The sequence below is a fragment of the Felis catus genome, chromosome A2 (genome assembly GCF_018350175.1).
Source record: "Felis catus isolate Fca126 chromosome A2, F.catus_Fca126_mat1.0, whole genome shotgun sequence".
NCBI lineage: Eukaryota > Metazoa > Chordata > Mammalia > Carnivora > Felidae > Felis > Felis catus.
Window position 1 is genome coordinate 1,460,009 of NC_058369.1, and position 13,632 is coordinate 1,473,640.

A 13,632-nucleotide genomic window follows, 5' to 3' on the forward strand; every position below is an offset into this window, starting at 1 on the left:
GCTGGCGAACACTCACGTGCACCCCCACCGTATATGTGGGGAGCTTGGGGTTGGGGCCTCGGTGTCCCTGTGTCCTCCCAGGATGCCGGTGGGTGAAGGACAGACCCAGGCAGTCAGCAGCGGGTCTGGGCTCTCTTCTGCGGCCGCTCACCCTCCTTGGGGTCTCCAGCCAAATGGCTGTGCTTCTGCAGCTCCAGGGTGCCAAGAGGCAGTGTGAGCGAGCACTTGGGGAGCCCCAGCTTCGCTGGGAGACCACCCTCTGGCCAAGCCCACGTGCACCCAGCGGTCTGAACACCAAGATCTCCGGTCCCCATCAGAGCCGGGTGCCGGAGGCCTCCAGGGCGCCTGCCCCCCTGCCCCCATTCCAGAGCTGTTGATCGCCGGTCTGGTTCCCACTCCCTCCTGCAGAGGGGGAAAACCTCATCAAGGACAGTCGTTGGACCAACTGGGCACGGGCGGCACTCTGTATCACGGGTAGGAAGATAGGCGGTCAGGCTGGAACAGAAGAGGCTTTGAGAGGCTCCTCTGCCTGCCCAGGCCCACGGCGGGGCACCAGACGTTGGCCCCCAAGGTCACACCCCAGAAGGAGATAGGGGCTTTGCTCCTGCACAAACATCCCGGTCTCCTCCATATAAGCCAGAGCCACACGGCCCCTCACAGCAGCCAGGATGCCTGGTCTGCTCTCTCCGCCGGCCCTGGTGCTGTCGGTGATGGGGGCTCTGCTGATGGCCGGGGACCCTGGGGAAGAGGTCTCCAGCACCCCGGCCCTGCCTGGAGGGCCAGCCACAGGCACCGGGGGTCTCATCTTCCACCCGGATTGGGACTGGCAGCCCCCGGGCAGTCCCCAAGACCCCCTGTGCCTGGTGACGCTGGACAGGGGTGGTAACGGGAGCGGCTCCCCGCTTCGGGTGGTGGGGGCGCTGAGAGGCTACGAGCACGCCTTCCTCGAGGCTGTGCGGCGGGCCCGCTGGGGTCCCCACGGCCTGGCCACCTTCGGAGTTTGCACCCCCAGGGACAGGCAGGCCGCCCCGTTCTCTCTGCGGCAGCTGCAGGCGTGGCTGGGGGAGCCCGGGGGGCGGCGGCTGGTGGTGCTGCACCTGGAGGAAGGTACGTAGGGAGGGGGCCACGGCCTGGGGGGGTGCCACGCTGCCACCACTCTTTCCAGACCGGGTCCTGCCGGAGCCCAACTCTAGACGCATCTTGGCCTCCGGGGAAGGCTGAGGCTGAGGGCCCAGGAAGTGGGGGCCCTTCGTGTCTGGGGGCTGCAAACCCCCCGATGCTTTGCTTCCAAGCCCACCCCTCCTGCAGCCCTCCTGGGAGGTGTTTGCCGCCCCCCCCACCCCACGAAGGAGCAGAAGGGAGTCCGGGCAGAGCCATGCTCCGCCCACACCCCTCCTCCAAGGGTGGTTAGTGTGCGGCCTGTTCCCGGACGCTGCTGGAGGAAATGGTTTCCCAGGGGACCCTATGGGCTCCCCCGCTAAGGAGAGCCCCAGACAGAGACCCCATGGGGTGCTCCAGGCTCCTCGCATTGGGGCAAGGCCCTGCACCCGATGTCTGGGCGTCAAGCCTCTCCCGGTACGGGTGGGGGCTCTCCCTGCAGGACTGCAAGACGGGCTTCGGGGAGGTGCTGGGGCCTCGGTGACTCAGGTGTTGCCCCTTCCCTATTTGTCCCTCCTGGCCACAGTGACATGGGAGCCGACACCCTCACTGAAGTTCCAGGAGCCCCCGCCTGGAGGGGCCGGTCCCCTAGAGCTGGCGATGCTGGTGCTGTACCCCGGCCCTGGCCCCGAGGTCACGGTCACAGGGGCTGGGCTGCCAGGCACCCAGGTACCGGGGTGTTGAAGGCGGTTAGTTCTGGGGCCTCCAGGAGCCCTCCCCCAACAGAGGAGGGGGAATGGGGTTTTTTAACTGTGCTGAACAGAAAGGTTCCAAGTCCGCTGGTTGGAACCTTGAAGGGGGGTGTCAAGGGCAATGGGCAGAGCAGGGCTGGTGTCCTCGCCCCCCCCCCCCCACCTGGCTAGGCTGAGCCCCCGTCTCCACAGAGCCTCTGTCAGTCCCGGGACACCCGCTACCTGGTGCTGGCGGTGGACCACCCAGAAGGGGCCTGGCGCAGCCCCGGGCTCACCCTGACCCTGCAACCCCGCAGAGACGGTAGGCTCTCCAAGAGAGGGACCGGGTAAGGGTGGGCGGCCCGCGGTCCTCCGCCCCCGCTCAGCCAGGCCCCCGTGCTCCGCCACGCAGGTGCGCCCCTGAGCACCGCCCAGCTGCAGGAGCTGCTGTTCGGCCCCGACCCCCGCTGCTTCACACGCATGACCCCGGCGCTGCTCCTGCTGCCGGGGCCCGCGCCTGCACCGCTGCCCGCGCGTGGCCTGCTGGACCAAGTGCCTCTCCCGCCGCCCAGGTGTGCGCAGGCCCACGTTGGGGGTGTCGGGAGGGGAACCCTGCACCTGCCCCTACCGCCCAACTCCGCCTTCCAGGCCCTCCCAGGAGCAGGCGCCTGAGGAGCCACGGTCCAGCGCCGACCCCTTCCTGGAGACGCTCACGCGCCTGGTGCGCGCGCTGCGGGGGCCCCCGGCCCAGGCCTCGCCGGCGCGCCTGGCCCTGGACCCCGGCGCGCTGGCCGGCTTCCCGCAGGGCCTGGTCAACCTGTCGGACCCCGCGGCGCAGGAGCGCCTGCTCAACGGCGGCGACGAGCCGCTGCTGCTGCTTCTGCTGCCACCCGCCACGCCCACCGCCGCCGCCGCCGCCGCCGCCGGGGACCCCGCGCCGCCGCGCGGCCCGGCGTCCGCGCCCTGGGCCGCCGGCCTAGCGCGTCGCGTGGCCGCCGAGCTGCAGGCCGCGGCCGCCGAGCTGCGAGGGCTCCCGGGGCTGCCGCCGGCCGCCACGCCGCTGCTGGCGCGCCTGCTCGCGCTGTGCCCCGGGGATTCGGGGGACTCGGGGGACCCGGGGGCCCCCCCCGGCGGCCCGGGCGGCCCGCTGCGCGCGCTGCTGCTGCTCAAGGCGCTGCAGGGTCTGCGCGCGGAGTGGCGCGGGCGCGAGCAGGGCGGACCGGCGCGGGCACAGCGCAGCGCGGGGGCCGGGGCGGCCGACGGGCCGTGCGCGCTGCGCGAGCTGAGCGTGGACCTGCGCGCCGAGCGCTCCGTGCTCATCCCGGAGACGTACCAGGCCAACAACTGCCAGGGCGCGTGCGGCTGGCCGCAGTCCGACCGCAACCCGCGCTACGGCAACCACGTGGTGCTGCTGCTCAAGATGCAGGCCCGCGGCGCCGCCCTGGCGCGCCCGCCCTGCTGCGTGCCCACGGCCTACGCGGGCAAGCTCCTCATCAGCCTGTCGGAGGAGCGCATCAGCGCGCACCACGTGCCCAACATGGTGGCCACCGAGTGCGGCTGCCGGTGAGCCCCGCACCGTGCCCCCCGAGTGGCGTCCCCGCCCGTATTTATTCGGACCCCCATCATCGCCCCAATAAAGACCAGCAAGCACAGGCTGACGTGTGTGTGTGTGTGTGCGCGCGCGCGCGCGCGCGCTGGGGACCGGCGGGGGGGCCTCCTCCCGGCCAGCTCTGCCCTGGCAGGAGGGGCGGGGCGGGGTCGGGTCGCTGCCTGGCCGGCGCCCTCTCCACCCCCCCCCCCCCCCATCTCCCCTTAGAGCTACCATCTCCGCCATTCGGGCCCAGGGAGGTCCCGGCGTCGAGGCTCAAAAGAGCAGGCGGCCCGGGGGCTGCAGCACTCAATTTATTTCACTGAACCGCGGGGGCCACCGAGCGGGGGTCCCTGGACTGTGTATCACAGTACCGAGGCCTGGCTCAGTCCCGCCCCTTGCCAGCCCGCTGCTTCTGGCGGCCCGGAGGCCGGTCCCCGTCCGGGCGCCGCGGGGAGCCCCAGGCCTGCCTCTTCCTGCGCCCGGGGTCTCCAGAGTCCTGCGTCCAAGGCCGACGGCCCCCTTCGCCTGCCTCCCAGCGCCGCGGTAGGGCTCCTCGGGGCTCCCTGGCGGCCCGTGGCTTCTCCTGCTTCCGAGCCCTCTCCTCCCTCCGCGGCCTCTCCTTCGGCGGCCTCTGCTCCTTCGGCGGCCTCTGCTCCTTCGGCGGCCTCTCCCTCCGAGGCCTCTCCTCCTTCCGAGGCGTCTCCTCGGGCGCGCGCTCTTCCCCAGCAGCCTTCTCTGCAGCCTCCCGGCTCCCAGGAACCTCGGCCTTCTCCTCCGCCTCCACCTGGGGGGCGGGCGGTCCCGATGGGGGGACCCAGGCCTCGGGCTTCGGCTGCCACGCCGGCGGTGTGAGACGGTGGGGTCAGCGCACGCCTCCCCTGCCGGCCCAGGCCCCTCCCCCCACCGCCCGCGGTCACTTCAAGGAGGCGCTTACCGGGGGCGGGGGCCGGGGCGACGCTGGCTCCGGTGCCGACCTGGGCGGTACCCACGGCTCGGGGACAGGTGCAGGGGTACCTGCCTCCCCCGCCACAGCATCTTGGAGGGGAGGGGTGTCAGCCCAGGCCACGGCGCACACCGCGCCCTCCACCCGCGTCCCCCCCGCTGAAGCCCTCCCCCCTCCCCTCTCCGAGCCTTCCGAAGGGAAGGCTCCAGGGTCTCACTGCTGGGGCGCCCCCTTCCCTCCCAGTCTCCCTCATTCCAGGTGCAAAAGGGCCACAAGAGCTGCCCGGAGCGCACACGCTAGAAAGGGGGCTCACGGGGCCAGTCCTGGGCGGGGGGAGGGGCAGGGCCCGAGGTGGGTGAGGACCTGTTCACCGAGGGGGGAAGAGCGCCAAAATCCGACGCGGGGAGAGGAAGGGCCCAGGGTCAGGTACCCAGTGGGAGTGGGGGTGGGGGTGGGGGTGGGGGTGGGGGAGGAGGCCCCGCCCTGAGGGCGCCCAAGGTCAGTCGCTGAGCAGTGTGCCTGCACCAGGCGGGGCAGTGGGGGGAGGAGCACTCCTCTGAGGTCCACACCGTGGCGGGGGCGGGGGGAGGGGGAAGGGGACCAGCCCGGGGAGGCGGGGGCGGGTATTCAAGACCCCACCCGGGAGGGCGCAGGCTCACCGCGGCACAGCTGGAAGGCCGAACCCAGCATCGCCAGGAGTGAGGCGAGCACCAGGCACTTGTTGAGCGACAGGTCTCCCCAGGGCAGCTCCTCGCTCAGGGCCGGGGCCGGGGGCGGCGGTGGCCGCTGCGGGGGCGGGGCGGCCTGCGCCTTCTTGCGGGCGGGGCTCCGGGGAGCTGCGGGAGCAAGTGCTGGGCTGGGCACAGCCCCACGGGGCAGACCTGGGCCCTGATCTCAGCTCCTCCCTGCCTGGTCACGCGGCCCTGCATGCCTGCCTCGGAGCTTCCCTGGGATGGGGAGAATAATCTAGAAGGTAATTAACCGAGGCTGAGGTTGTGTTATGCTTTAGCAGAGGGTCCCAAGCCCTTTTAGTGACCGCTGGTGACACCCGGGACAGAACCCAGCCAGCAGCCCCACTGCGCCCCGTTCCCTTCCCCCTGCATCCAAAGCCCCAGCAGCCCAGGATCTGACGCCCTGCTGGGCCGCACCCACGCCCCCACCTCACCCCTGCCTTCTGCAAGCCTACTTGCTCCAACTTTCAGCCTCTCTTTCCCAGCTCCTAGGGCCACTTTGGTCACAGGCTCCTTTTCTGTCTTCTTGGGCCTGGCGTCCACATTGCCTGTGGGGCTGCCCTCTGCTGCCGGCTCTTGAGAATCCTATGAGGAGTCACCAGTCGCCTGGGGTGTTTCCTTTGTCTCTTTCCCCTAAGGGAGCCCACACCCTTCCCACGGAGTGTAGAAAGCCACCCCCTTGGCCAGCGTATCGCTGGCTGCAGGGGCATCGTAGGTCGAAACCCCGGGGGCCCCGGCTGCTCACATGGGACCAGCTGCTAGAGTCGGCCGGCCTCGGTGTTGCTGTAATAGGAAAAGAGAGAGAGTCAAGGTCGTGAGACCCCCGGGCCCATCCCACCCTCTGCTGGGCTCTGCAGGGCTAAGGGTGGGTGATGGCTCCCAGTTCACAGATTAGAAAGGAAACAGGCTCACAGCAGGCACTGTGGGGCCCAGAGGCACACAGCACTTTGCGGGCAAGCGGGGATTTGACTCCTGACCCGCGGGGCCCAGCGCTTATGTTTCTGGGGCTCTTTATAGATCCCCAAGGCACTAACGGACAGAGGCCGGAAACAGGGAGCATAGTTTAAACCAGTCCAACGTGGGAGTCTAGGTCCCGGTCTCCGGAGGTCAACCTCCGGCTCAATGGGAAGACAGGGGCTTGGGTTCCATCCTGCCAGTGCCTCTGCGGGTACCTCGAGCTCTGTCCTCCGGGGGCTGGTCAGGGCAGGGGTCAGCCAGCGTGGAGAGGTCCTGGCCTGCTTGGCAGCTGCCCAGGCCCCCATCCAGCTCCTGCAAGGCCCTGGTTGTCATGGAGACGTCTGAGAAGCCTGGGATCCGGAGTTGGGCGGGAGGAGGGCTGCAGAAAAGGCGTCTTGCCCGAGAGGCGGCTTGCACTTGCTGAGGCCCTGCTGTGGGCCTGACCTGGGGGGCGCCCCGTGTACACGAATCGACTGGCCCCCGCCTCTCACCTCAGCCATTACTGGCGCCTCTGCCCGGAACCCCCTTCACCTGGCAAGTTCACACTCAGGCTGGCGTGGCGGGACAGCCTTGCCCTCGTGCCCCCGCCCCCTGCCTTGGGACCCCTCCCCATAGCCCACCCTCCCTGAGCACAAGGAGGCTGCTGGGGCCCAGAGAGGGCTGGGACCCACCCCTCACCAAGGTCACACGGAGATGAGACAGAGCCCAGACCAGAACCCTTGGCCCCAGGGTCGACTCATGTTCTCTGAGAGCAGGGACTATTTTTATCCGGCGTGGAAGCCAGCGCGACAGGCCGACGTGGTGCCAGCCCCTCCCAGGCTGTTGTCCACATGGGGTCTCCGGACCATCCTCGTCTGCCATTGCTGCACCCCACCCCCACCCCTAAATCTAGAAGCTCACGCTGCAGCGGTCAGGACCAGCCTCACTCTGGGCACTACAGGCAGGGAGGGGCAGGGACCCCCCCCCACCCGGGAGCTTCCTGACCCCAATGCTGGGGCCCCTGCCTCCTCCCACTGCCTCTGCTCCCATAGGGCAGATGAGGAAACTGAGTCTCTGGAGACAGCCGTCAGCCAGAGGTCGGAGGGAGCTTGTGGTCGAACCCAGTCCTGCCGATTTCCCAAAGCCTTTGGGGTCTCCAGTGCCCCTGGCTGCCAGCACCATTGTGTCACGTCTCCGGCCAGAAAAGTGACCCTTCCCTGGGGCTGGAGCAGGGCATTGGGGGAGGGGCCCCGACAGGCCAGGCCGCAGGTATGTGCCCTCAGGTATGTAGGGGGGCCGCCACGAGAGCTGGGGACTCCCGCGGACCTCCGAGATGGCCTCCCCCAGACCCAGGGGACCCCCCACCTCTGCCCAGGCCGCCCCCTGCCCTACTTACTGCACAGCCGCCACAGTGAGCCCGCTGGACAGATGGAGCACGGGGAGGGTGGCCCCCAGACAGACAGCAACAGGTGCCTGGAGGCCGTGGCCTGGGCCAATGATCTCAGCAGGCTGCAGCGAGTGGGGGGGGGGGGGGGGAGGCCCGGCCACAAGGTTGCTGCTGGGGTGTCCCCCACGCTCAGAGCAGGACTGGGCATTGGCCCAAGGGTGACCCCACCCCCGTGGCAGCACAGAGCCGCTGCTGGGCTGGCCACGGTGGCCTGGGAAAGCTGTTTGCCGTCCCCGAGCCCAGGAAGGGAGGTCCTGGAGGCGGGAGCACCCAGGGAGGGTCCCTCGAATTCCATCAGCAGGCATGCGGAGCACCGATTACGTGCGGGGCTCAGCTGCACCCCTGCTCCTGGGGCCTGTGGGGCCAGGGGCGTGAGGGCACGACGCCAGCTGGGAGGCCTCTGTTTCCGCAACTGGAATCCATATGAAATCACCGCTCACAACCATGGGCGCGGTGGCGCTACCACCGCCAACTCCAGAACATTCTGTCTCCCCAACAGCAACCCCCTCCCCGTTAACCGTCACCGCCCCTCCCCCGGCCCCCACGGGCCCCCTCCCCGTCCGTGGATGAGCCCGTTCCGGACGTTTCACACACGCGGACTCACACCCCGCGTGGCCGCTCGTGTCGGGTTCCCTCGCTGGGCGCCGCGTGTTCGGGTCCGTGCGCCGGGCGGCGGGGACGGGTGCCTCGCTCCTGCTCGCGGTGGCGGACCCGCCGCGTGTATCTGCTCGCTGGCATCCGACGGGTGCGATTAGGGAGAGGAGAAGAGGTGCTGGGTGGTCAAGCCCGGGGTCAGATCCCGTCTTTAGAAAAGGTCGAGATCATGTTCATCGTGGATTTTTATATGTTGATTTTTTTATTGTGGTAAAAAACACACAACCTGAAATTCACCATCGTAACCGTCTCTAAGCGCACAGCTCAGCGGCGTTAGGCACTCACGCTGTCCTGCACCCGCCCCCGCCACCCGTCTCCAGAACTTTCCATCTCCCCAGACTGAGACCCTGCCCCCGGGAAGCACGGACTCCCCGCCCCCTGCCCCACCCCTGGCTCCCACCATCGGCTCTCTATCTCTGTGGACGGTACTCCTCTCGGGACCTCCTGTGCGTGGGGTCACGCGGGACGTGTCCGTCTGTGTCTGGCTCCTGTCACTGCACACGGTGGCCTCCGGGTCCCTCCACGCGGTGGCAGGTGGGAGGACGTTCTTCCTTCCTGGGACTGGGTCATACTCCGGGGTGTAAGTGGACACAGTGTGTTTGTCCTTCATCCACCGAAGGAGGGCAGTCATGCTGCTATGAACACGGGGGTGCAAATACCTGTTGGAGTCCCTGCTTTGAAGTCTTTTTTTCTTTTTTTTTTTTTAATTTTTTTTTTCAACGTTTATTTATTTTTGGGACAGAGAGAGACAGAGCATGAACGGGGGAGGCGCAGAGAGAGAGGGAGACACAGAATCGGAAACAGGCTCCAGGCTCCGAGCCATCAGCCCGACGCGGGGCTCGAACTCCCTGGACCGCGAGATCGTGACCTGGCTGAAGTCAGACGCTTAACCGACTGCGCCACCCAGGCGCCCCTGAAGTCCTTTTTTTCTTAATACCAGACTCATCACCTGTAAAAAAAAAAACAAAAAACAAAAAACAAACAAAAATGTCCCCACCTTCCACAGGAGCCGTCTGGATAAACAGAACCCTGAGCAACTAACGTGAACTGTCAGAGTAAAAAAGTCATAGGCTTATTTTGAAAGCCTCCAAAACCTTTTAAATACCGTAGATGAGCCATATATTTTAAAATGTGTGAAAAGACACGATTTCTGTAACCGTAGGTCTGTGGTTCTCGGCCGGGGTGACTCTGCCCCATGCTGAGCCGTGTGTGTGTGTGTGTGTGGGTGGGTGGGGGGGGGGGGACATCTGTGGCTGGTGGGGCCGGGGACGCTGCTCTGCCCCCAGAGTGACCCGCCCCGACGTCAACGGCACCGGGAGGAGACCCTGTTGAATTTAAACTGCCAAAACACGGTGGAATATATCGCGCCATCAGAACAGAACCTAGTGAGTGGGTTCCACCCCAGACACACGTTGGTTGTCATAGTAATTTCCCAGTGCAAACAGGTCTCCCGGGAGGCAGCATGGGAGCAGGAGCATCAGGACTTGGGACAGGGGTCTCTGGGCTCAGAGAGCCCCCGCGTGGAATCCCAATCAATTTTCACGCAGCCGGGCTCCCATGGTTGCTGTAAACGTCATACACTTGTGGGAAATATGCCTGCACTCAGTCAGGAGGGCCCTCGCCCTACGGGACCCGTTCCCACATTTCCCCCACGGCTCACATGAGGCCCCTTGACGAAGGTTGATCTTTGGGACACGCCTCTGACCCCGGTACTGGGTTCACTGTACCCCCCCCCCAAAACACATGCTCGAGTCCTAACACCCAGAACCTCAGGACGTGGCCTTACTTGGGAATTGGGGTCCGCTGCAGATTGAAGGCGTGTGTCTCCCCCCCCCCAATTTGTATGTTGAAACCTAATCTCCAGGGTGACAGTATTTGGAGGTGGGGCCTTTGTGGTGATTGGGTCGTGAGGCTGGCGCCCCCGTGGATGGGATCAATGCCCTCATGAAGGAGACCCCAGAGAACCCTCCCCATCCCTTCCCCACATGACGACACAGGGAGGAGACAGCCATCCACGAACCAGGAATGGGATCCCCCCACCGGACACCGAATCTACCGACGCCTGGACCTTGGACTCCCAGCCTCCGAAACCGAGAAATAAATTTCTGTTGTTTACAAACCCCCCGGTCTGTGACATTCTCAGGATGGGGCTCTTGTAAGGAGAAGGGACTTTGGAAACAGACACGCGCGGGGAGGAGATGATGTAGATACGCGCGGGGGGTGGGGGGGCAGACACGGAGGGACGCGGCCACCGGTGGAATGTCCGAGCCACCAGGAGCTGCAGGAAGGACCCTCCCCCTTCCCTCCCCACCTCTAGGGGAGAGAGGGGGAGGGCGCCCTGCGGATGCCTGGGTTCCAGACTCTGCCCCCAGAAGTTGTTTTTAGTCCCTCATTTTGCGGTTATTAGTTACGGCAGCTGCAAGAAACACCTACATCCCCAAACTTCCTTCTCCCCACGTGACCGTGCAGAGAAGCAGGGGTCCCCTGCTCTGGGGGGCTCTAGGCTCTCTTCTCCATATTCGAAGGCTCATCCTGAGACCTGGACCCAGGGGTTTGCAGTTGGAAAGCGAGAGCCCCTTCGGGACGGACCCTGAGGGGGGGTGGACTGGAGCAGTGGGTCACCAGCAGCATAAACCCTGAGCGAGTAAGTTCCCCCCAGGAGCCACCGTGAAAGCTGACAAAGGTGCCCACCCGCATAGCTGAGGCCAGCGGCCCCCGCACCCCCAAACAGAGCGCATTCTTCCTATTACACGACAAAGCCCGAACATTTAGAAAACGTAGACGAGCTCAGCGAGGACAATGTTTAGCAAGCTCAGCATACTCCCGTCCCAACCCAGACACTGGCAACATCGGAGGATTCTTTCCTCGCTGTTCCCGTGACCCTCCGTGGTGACGTCGCTTCCGTGTTCACTTTTAAATTTTTTTTTTTAATGTTTATTTATTTTTGAGACAGAGAGAGACAGAGCATGAACGGGGGAGGGGCAGAGAGAGAGAGGGAGACACAGAATCGGAAACAGGCTCCAGGCTCTGAGCCATCAGCCCAGAGCCCGACGCGGGGCTCGAACTCCCGGACCGCGAGATCGTGACCTGGCTGAAGTCGGATGCTTAACCGACTGCGCCACCCAGGCGCCCCCGTGTTCACTTTTTAAAAACCAGCATCATCCGTGAGGATCTGAACATCTTGTTTAATAAACTACGCTTTCTTTTCTCTTAGGAGCATGTTATGGTTTGGGGCCCCGCCCCTAGCTCACGCGCTCTCTCTCTCTCTCTCTCTCAAAAATAAATACACATTAAAAAAATTAAAAATATATATATATATACAAAGAAATGTCTGTAAGAAACATGCCTGTATGTATTTAGTTTCCTCTGCTCTTGTATTTATTCCTTTTTAAGTAATCTCTAGGTCCAGCGTGGGGCTCGAACTCAACACCCCGAGATCAAGAGTCACGCCCACCGGCTGCTCTTGTATTTAGCAACAGAAATTCTACAGAAACGAAGATAAAGCGTAGTAAAAACAGAGGTGCGGTCCACACGGGGCGGGACCAAGAACGGTGCCACCGTTACGTTCGGGTGGCAGCCTGTGGATCATTTTCTTTCTAAAATGAAACCTTTGTAAAAACACTTGGGCACCGCAGAGTAAAATATGGAAGAGGGCATCGGAAAACATCAACGAGACAAAGACATAGTTGGCCCGTGTGAGATAACTCCGCACCCGTTTCTTGGTCGACGCCCCCTCCGGTTGTTTGAACCCGCGTGTTTACCGGCCTGTCACCATGTCACCAGCACGGTTCGGTGTCCTGTGCTTTATCGCACGGCCGCAGACGCCTGTGTGGATTCGTGGCCAGGTTGCAGCCGTCTGAAGCCTTCCTTGGGCCTGACGCACAGCCGGGCTGTGTGACACGTGTTCAGAATGGCTGGGGACTGCTTAGTTCCCGTTTCTCTGCTCAAGGGGCCAAGACCCTTCTGCTGTCTCGTTCCTGGGAGTGAGGACGGGAGAAAGGGCCAGGTGGACCTGATGAAGGGAGACCCAAGCCTTTTCTATGTTTACTTTTTGTTTTATTTTTAAAGTTTATTTATTTTGAGGGAGGCAGAGGGAGACAGAGAGGCAGGGAGAGAGAGAATGAGTGGGGCAGGGGCAGAGAGAGAGGGAGAGAGAGAATCCCAAGCAGGCTCGGGACTGTCAGTGTAGAGCCCGCCGTGGGGCTGGAACCCTTGAACCGTGAGATCATGACCTGAGCTGAAATCAAGAGTCAGACACTCAACCGAGTGGAGCCACCCAGGCGCCCCCCCCTGGGTTTTTATTGCAAAGTCGGTTGCGGATATTGAAATGCTTCAGCATGAGCCAGAGATCCGTGCGTTTGGACGGAATTTACATGGCCACACGCCCCACGTCACTGACCCACATACCGAACCTTGACATCATTCTAAGTGGGAGTCCCTCGGGGCCAATGTGACAAATCACCACCAACTGAGGGCTTGAAACCACACACATCGATTCTCTGACAGCTCTGGGGTCAGAAGTCCTAACGCCCAGGCCTGGGCAGGGCTGGTCCCCCCCCCCCCGGGGCCCCAGGGCCACCCCCGCCTCGGGGGCCTTGCCTTGTTTCCCCTTTTACCAGGTGAGGTGACACATTCACACGTTCCAGAACTAGGACGAGGATGTTGAGGGGGAGGTTGTTAATCAGCCAACTATACACATCCTTTTTTTTTTTTTTAAATTTTTTTTTTTTCAACATTTATTTATTTTTGGGACAGAGAGAGACAGAGCATGAACGGGGGAGGGGCAGAGAGAGAGGGAGACACAGAATCGGAAACAGGCTCCAGGCTCTGAGCCATCAGCCCAGAGCCCGACGCGGGGCTCGAACTCCCGGACCACGAGATCGTGACCTGGCTGAAGTCGGACGCTTAACCGACTGCGCCACCCAGGCGCCCCTACACATCCTTTTTAAAAATCAGAGTGAGACCCTCAGATTCCCTGGCGCCCCCAGATATCGGACCTCGCCACACTGATCTCACCGGGACACGAAGCCTGGGCTCGCCATCAGGCACCACATCCTCTGCTGTCCTTACCAGCAGCTCAGCTCTCACCACCTCCACGAGGCCCTCCCTGATATGCCTCTTTCCTACCCTGCAGCCCGGGGGTCCCTCGCCTCTCACAGGCTCCCACAGTCTGATTTCCGTCTTGGTCCCCAGCAAGCCCAGCCCGGGGTGGGGGGCTGCCTTGAAAAACCTGTGCTGATCGGGAGCTCTCCTCCACCGTGCTCTTCCGACAGAGGAGTTTCCTCCCTCACAGACAACATTTGCAGGTGCGCCCAGAGTAGACAGAAAGGAAAACGTGACATTTGCGAGACACGGGGTGGTGTCTCGGGGGACATCTGTGGCTGTCACAACTGAAGGGGTTCCCGGCATCGAGTGGTGGGGACCGGGGGTATGCTCAACCCCCTCCCCCGCCAGTGCCTGGGACACCCCCAGGCGTGACCGGCCCTACTGTACCTAGTGGG

The 13,632-nt window shown here is 64.1% G+C and overlaps 2 protein-coding genes and 1 long non-coding RNA gene across 5 annotated transcripts; 2 read left to right on the top strand and 1 right to left on the bottom strand.

The window, feature by feature from the left end:
* The first annotated feature begins 59 nt into the window (after positions 1-59).
* On the top strand, positions 60-3,482 carry AMH (anti-Mullerian hormone). The gene is made up of 5 exons (XM_011288073.4): positions 60-1,107; positions 1,685-1,827; positions 2,043-2,151; positions 2,242-2,401; positions 2,478-3,482. The coding sequence occupies exons 1-5, from the start codon at positions 669-671 to the stop codon at positions 3,394-3,396; spliced, it is 1,770 nt and encodes a 589-aa protein (XP_011286375.3). The 5' UTR covers positions 60-668; the 3' UTR covers positions 3,397-3,482.
* Positions 3,483-3,713: 231 nt separating this feature from the next.
* JSRP1 (junctional sarcoplasmic reticulum protein 1) lies at positions 3,714-7,985 on the bottom strand. Of its 3 annotated transcripts, none has more exons than XM_023243371.2 (7): positions 7,427-7,985; positions 6,267-6,373; positions 5,840-5,877; positions 5,550-5,679; positions 5,023-5,199; positions 4,355-4,455; positions 3,714-4,252 (listed from the first exon to the last, which is right to left on the bottom strand). In XM_023243371.2, exons 1-7 carry the CDS (start codon positions 7,780-7,782, stop codon positions 3,803-3,805), a joined length of 1,359 nt encoding a protein of 452 aa, XP_023099139.2. In that variant the 5' UTR covers positions 7,783-7,985; the 3' UTR covers positions 3,714-3,802. The 3 variants fall into 3 exon arrangements, with proteins under 3 accessions (XP_023099139.2, XP_044899093.1, XP_023099143.2); XM_045043158.1 differs by having other exon boundaries at positions 6,267-6,495; positions 7,427-7,556; XM_023243375.2 differs by having other exon boundaries at positions 6,267-6,582; positions 7,427-7,553.
* Positions 7,986-9,380: 1,395 nt separating this feature from the next.
* Positions 9,381-10,251, top strand: LOC123381163. The gene is made up of 2 exons (XR_006587862.1): positions 9,381-9,840; positions 10,129-10,251. It is a non-coding gene; the product is annotated as an uncharacterized LOC123381163 (long non-coding RNA).
* The last annotated feature ends 3,381 nt before the right edge of the window (positions 10,252-13,632 follow it).

What these genes read in the sequence shown, in the direction of transcription:
- JSRP1 (XM_023243371.2), bottom strand. Translation starts at nt 7,782, where the DNA reads ATGCCTGCTGATGGAATTCGAGGGACCCTCCCTGGGTGCTCCCGCCTC. An exon ending in CCCGGAGGACAGAGCTCGAG is followed by an intron (nt 5,878 to 6,266) that starts GTACCCGCAGAG and finishes TTCCTATTACAG; the next exon opens with CAACACCGAGGCCGGCCGAC. An exon ending in GAGGCTGAAAGTTGGAGCAA is followed by an intron (nt 5,200 to 5,549) that starts GTAGGCTTGCAG and finishes TTGCTCCCGCAG; the next exon opens with CTCCCCGGAGCCCCGCCCGC.
- AMH (XM_011288073.4), top strand. Translation starts at nt 669, where the DNA reads ATGCCTGGTCTGCTCTCTCCGCCGGCCCTGGTGCTGTCGGTGATGGGG. An exon ending in CCTGCAACCCCGCAGAGACG is followed by an intron (nt 2,152 to 2,241) that starts GTAGGCTCTCCA and finishes TCCGCCACGCAG; the next exon opens with GTGCGCCCCTGAGCACCGCC. An exon ending in GTGCCTCTCCCGCCGCCCAG is followed by an intron (nt 2,402 to 2,477) that starts GTGTGCGCAGGC and finishes TCCGCCTTCCAG; the next exon opens with GCCCTCCCAGGAGCAGGCGC.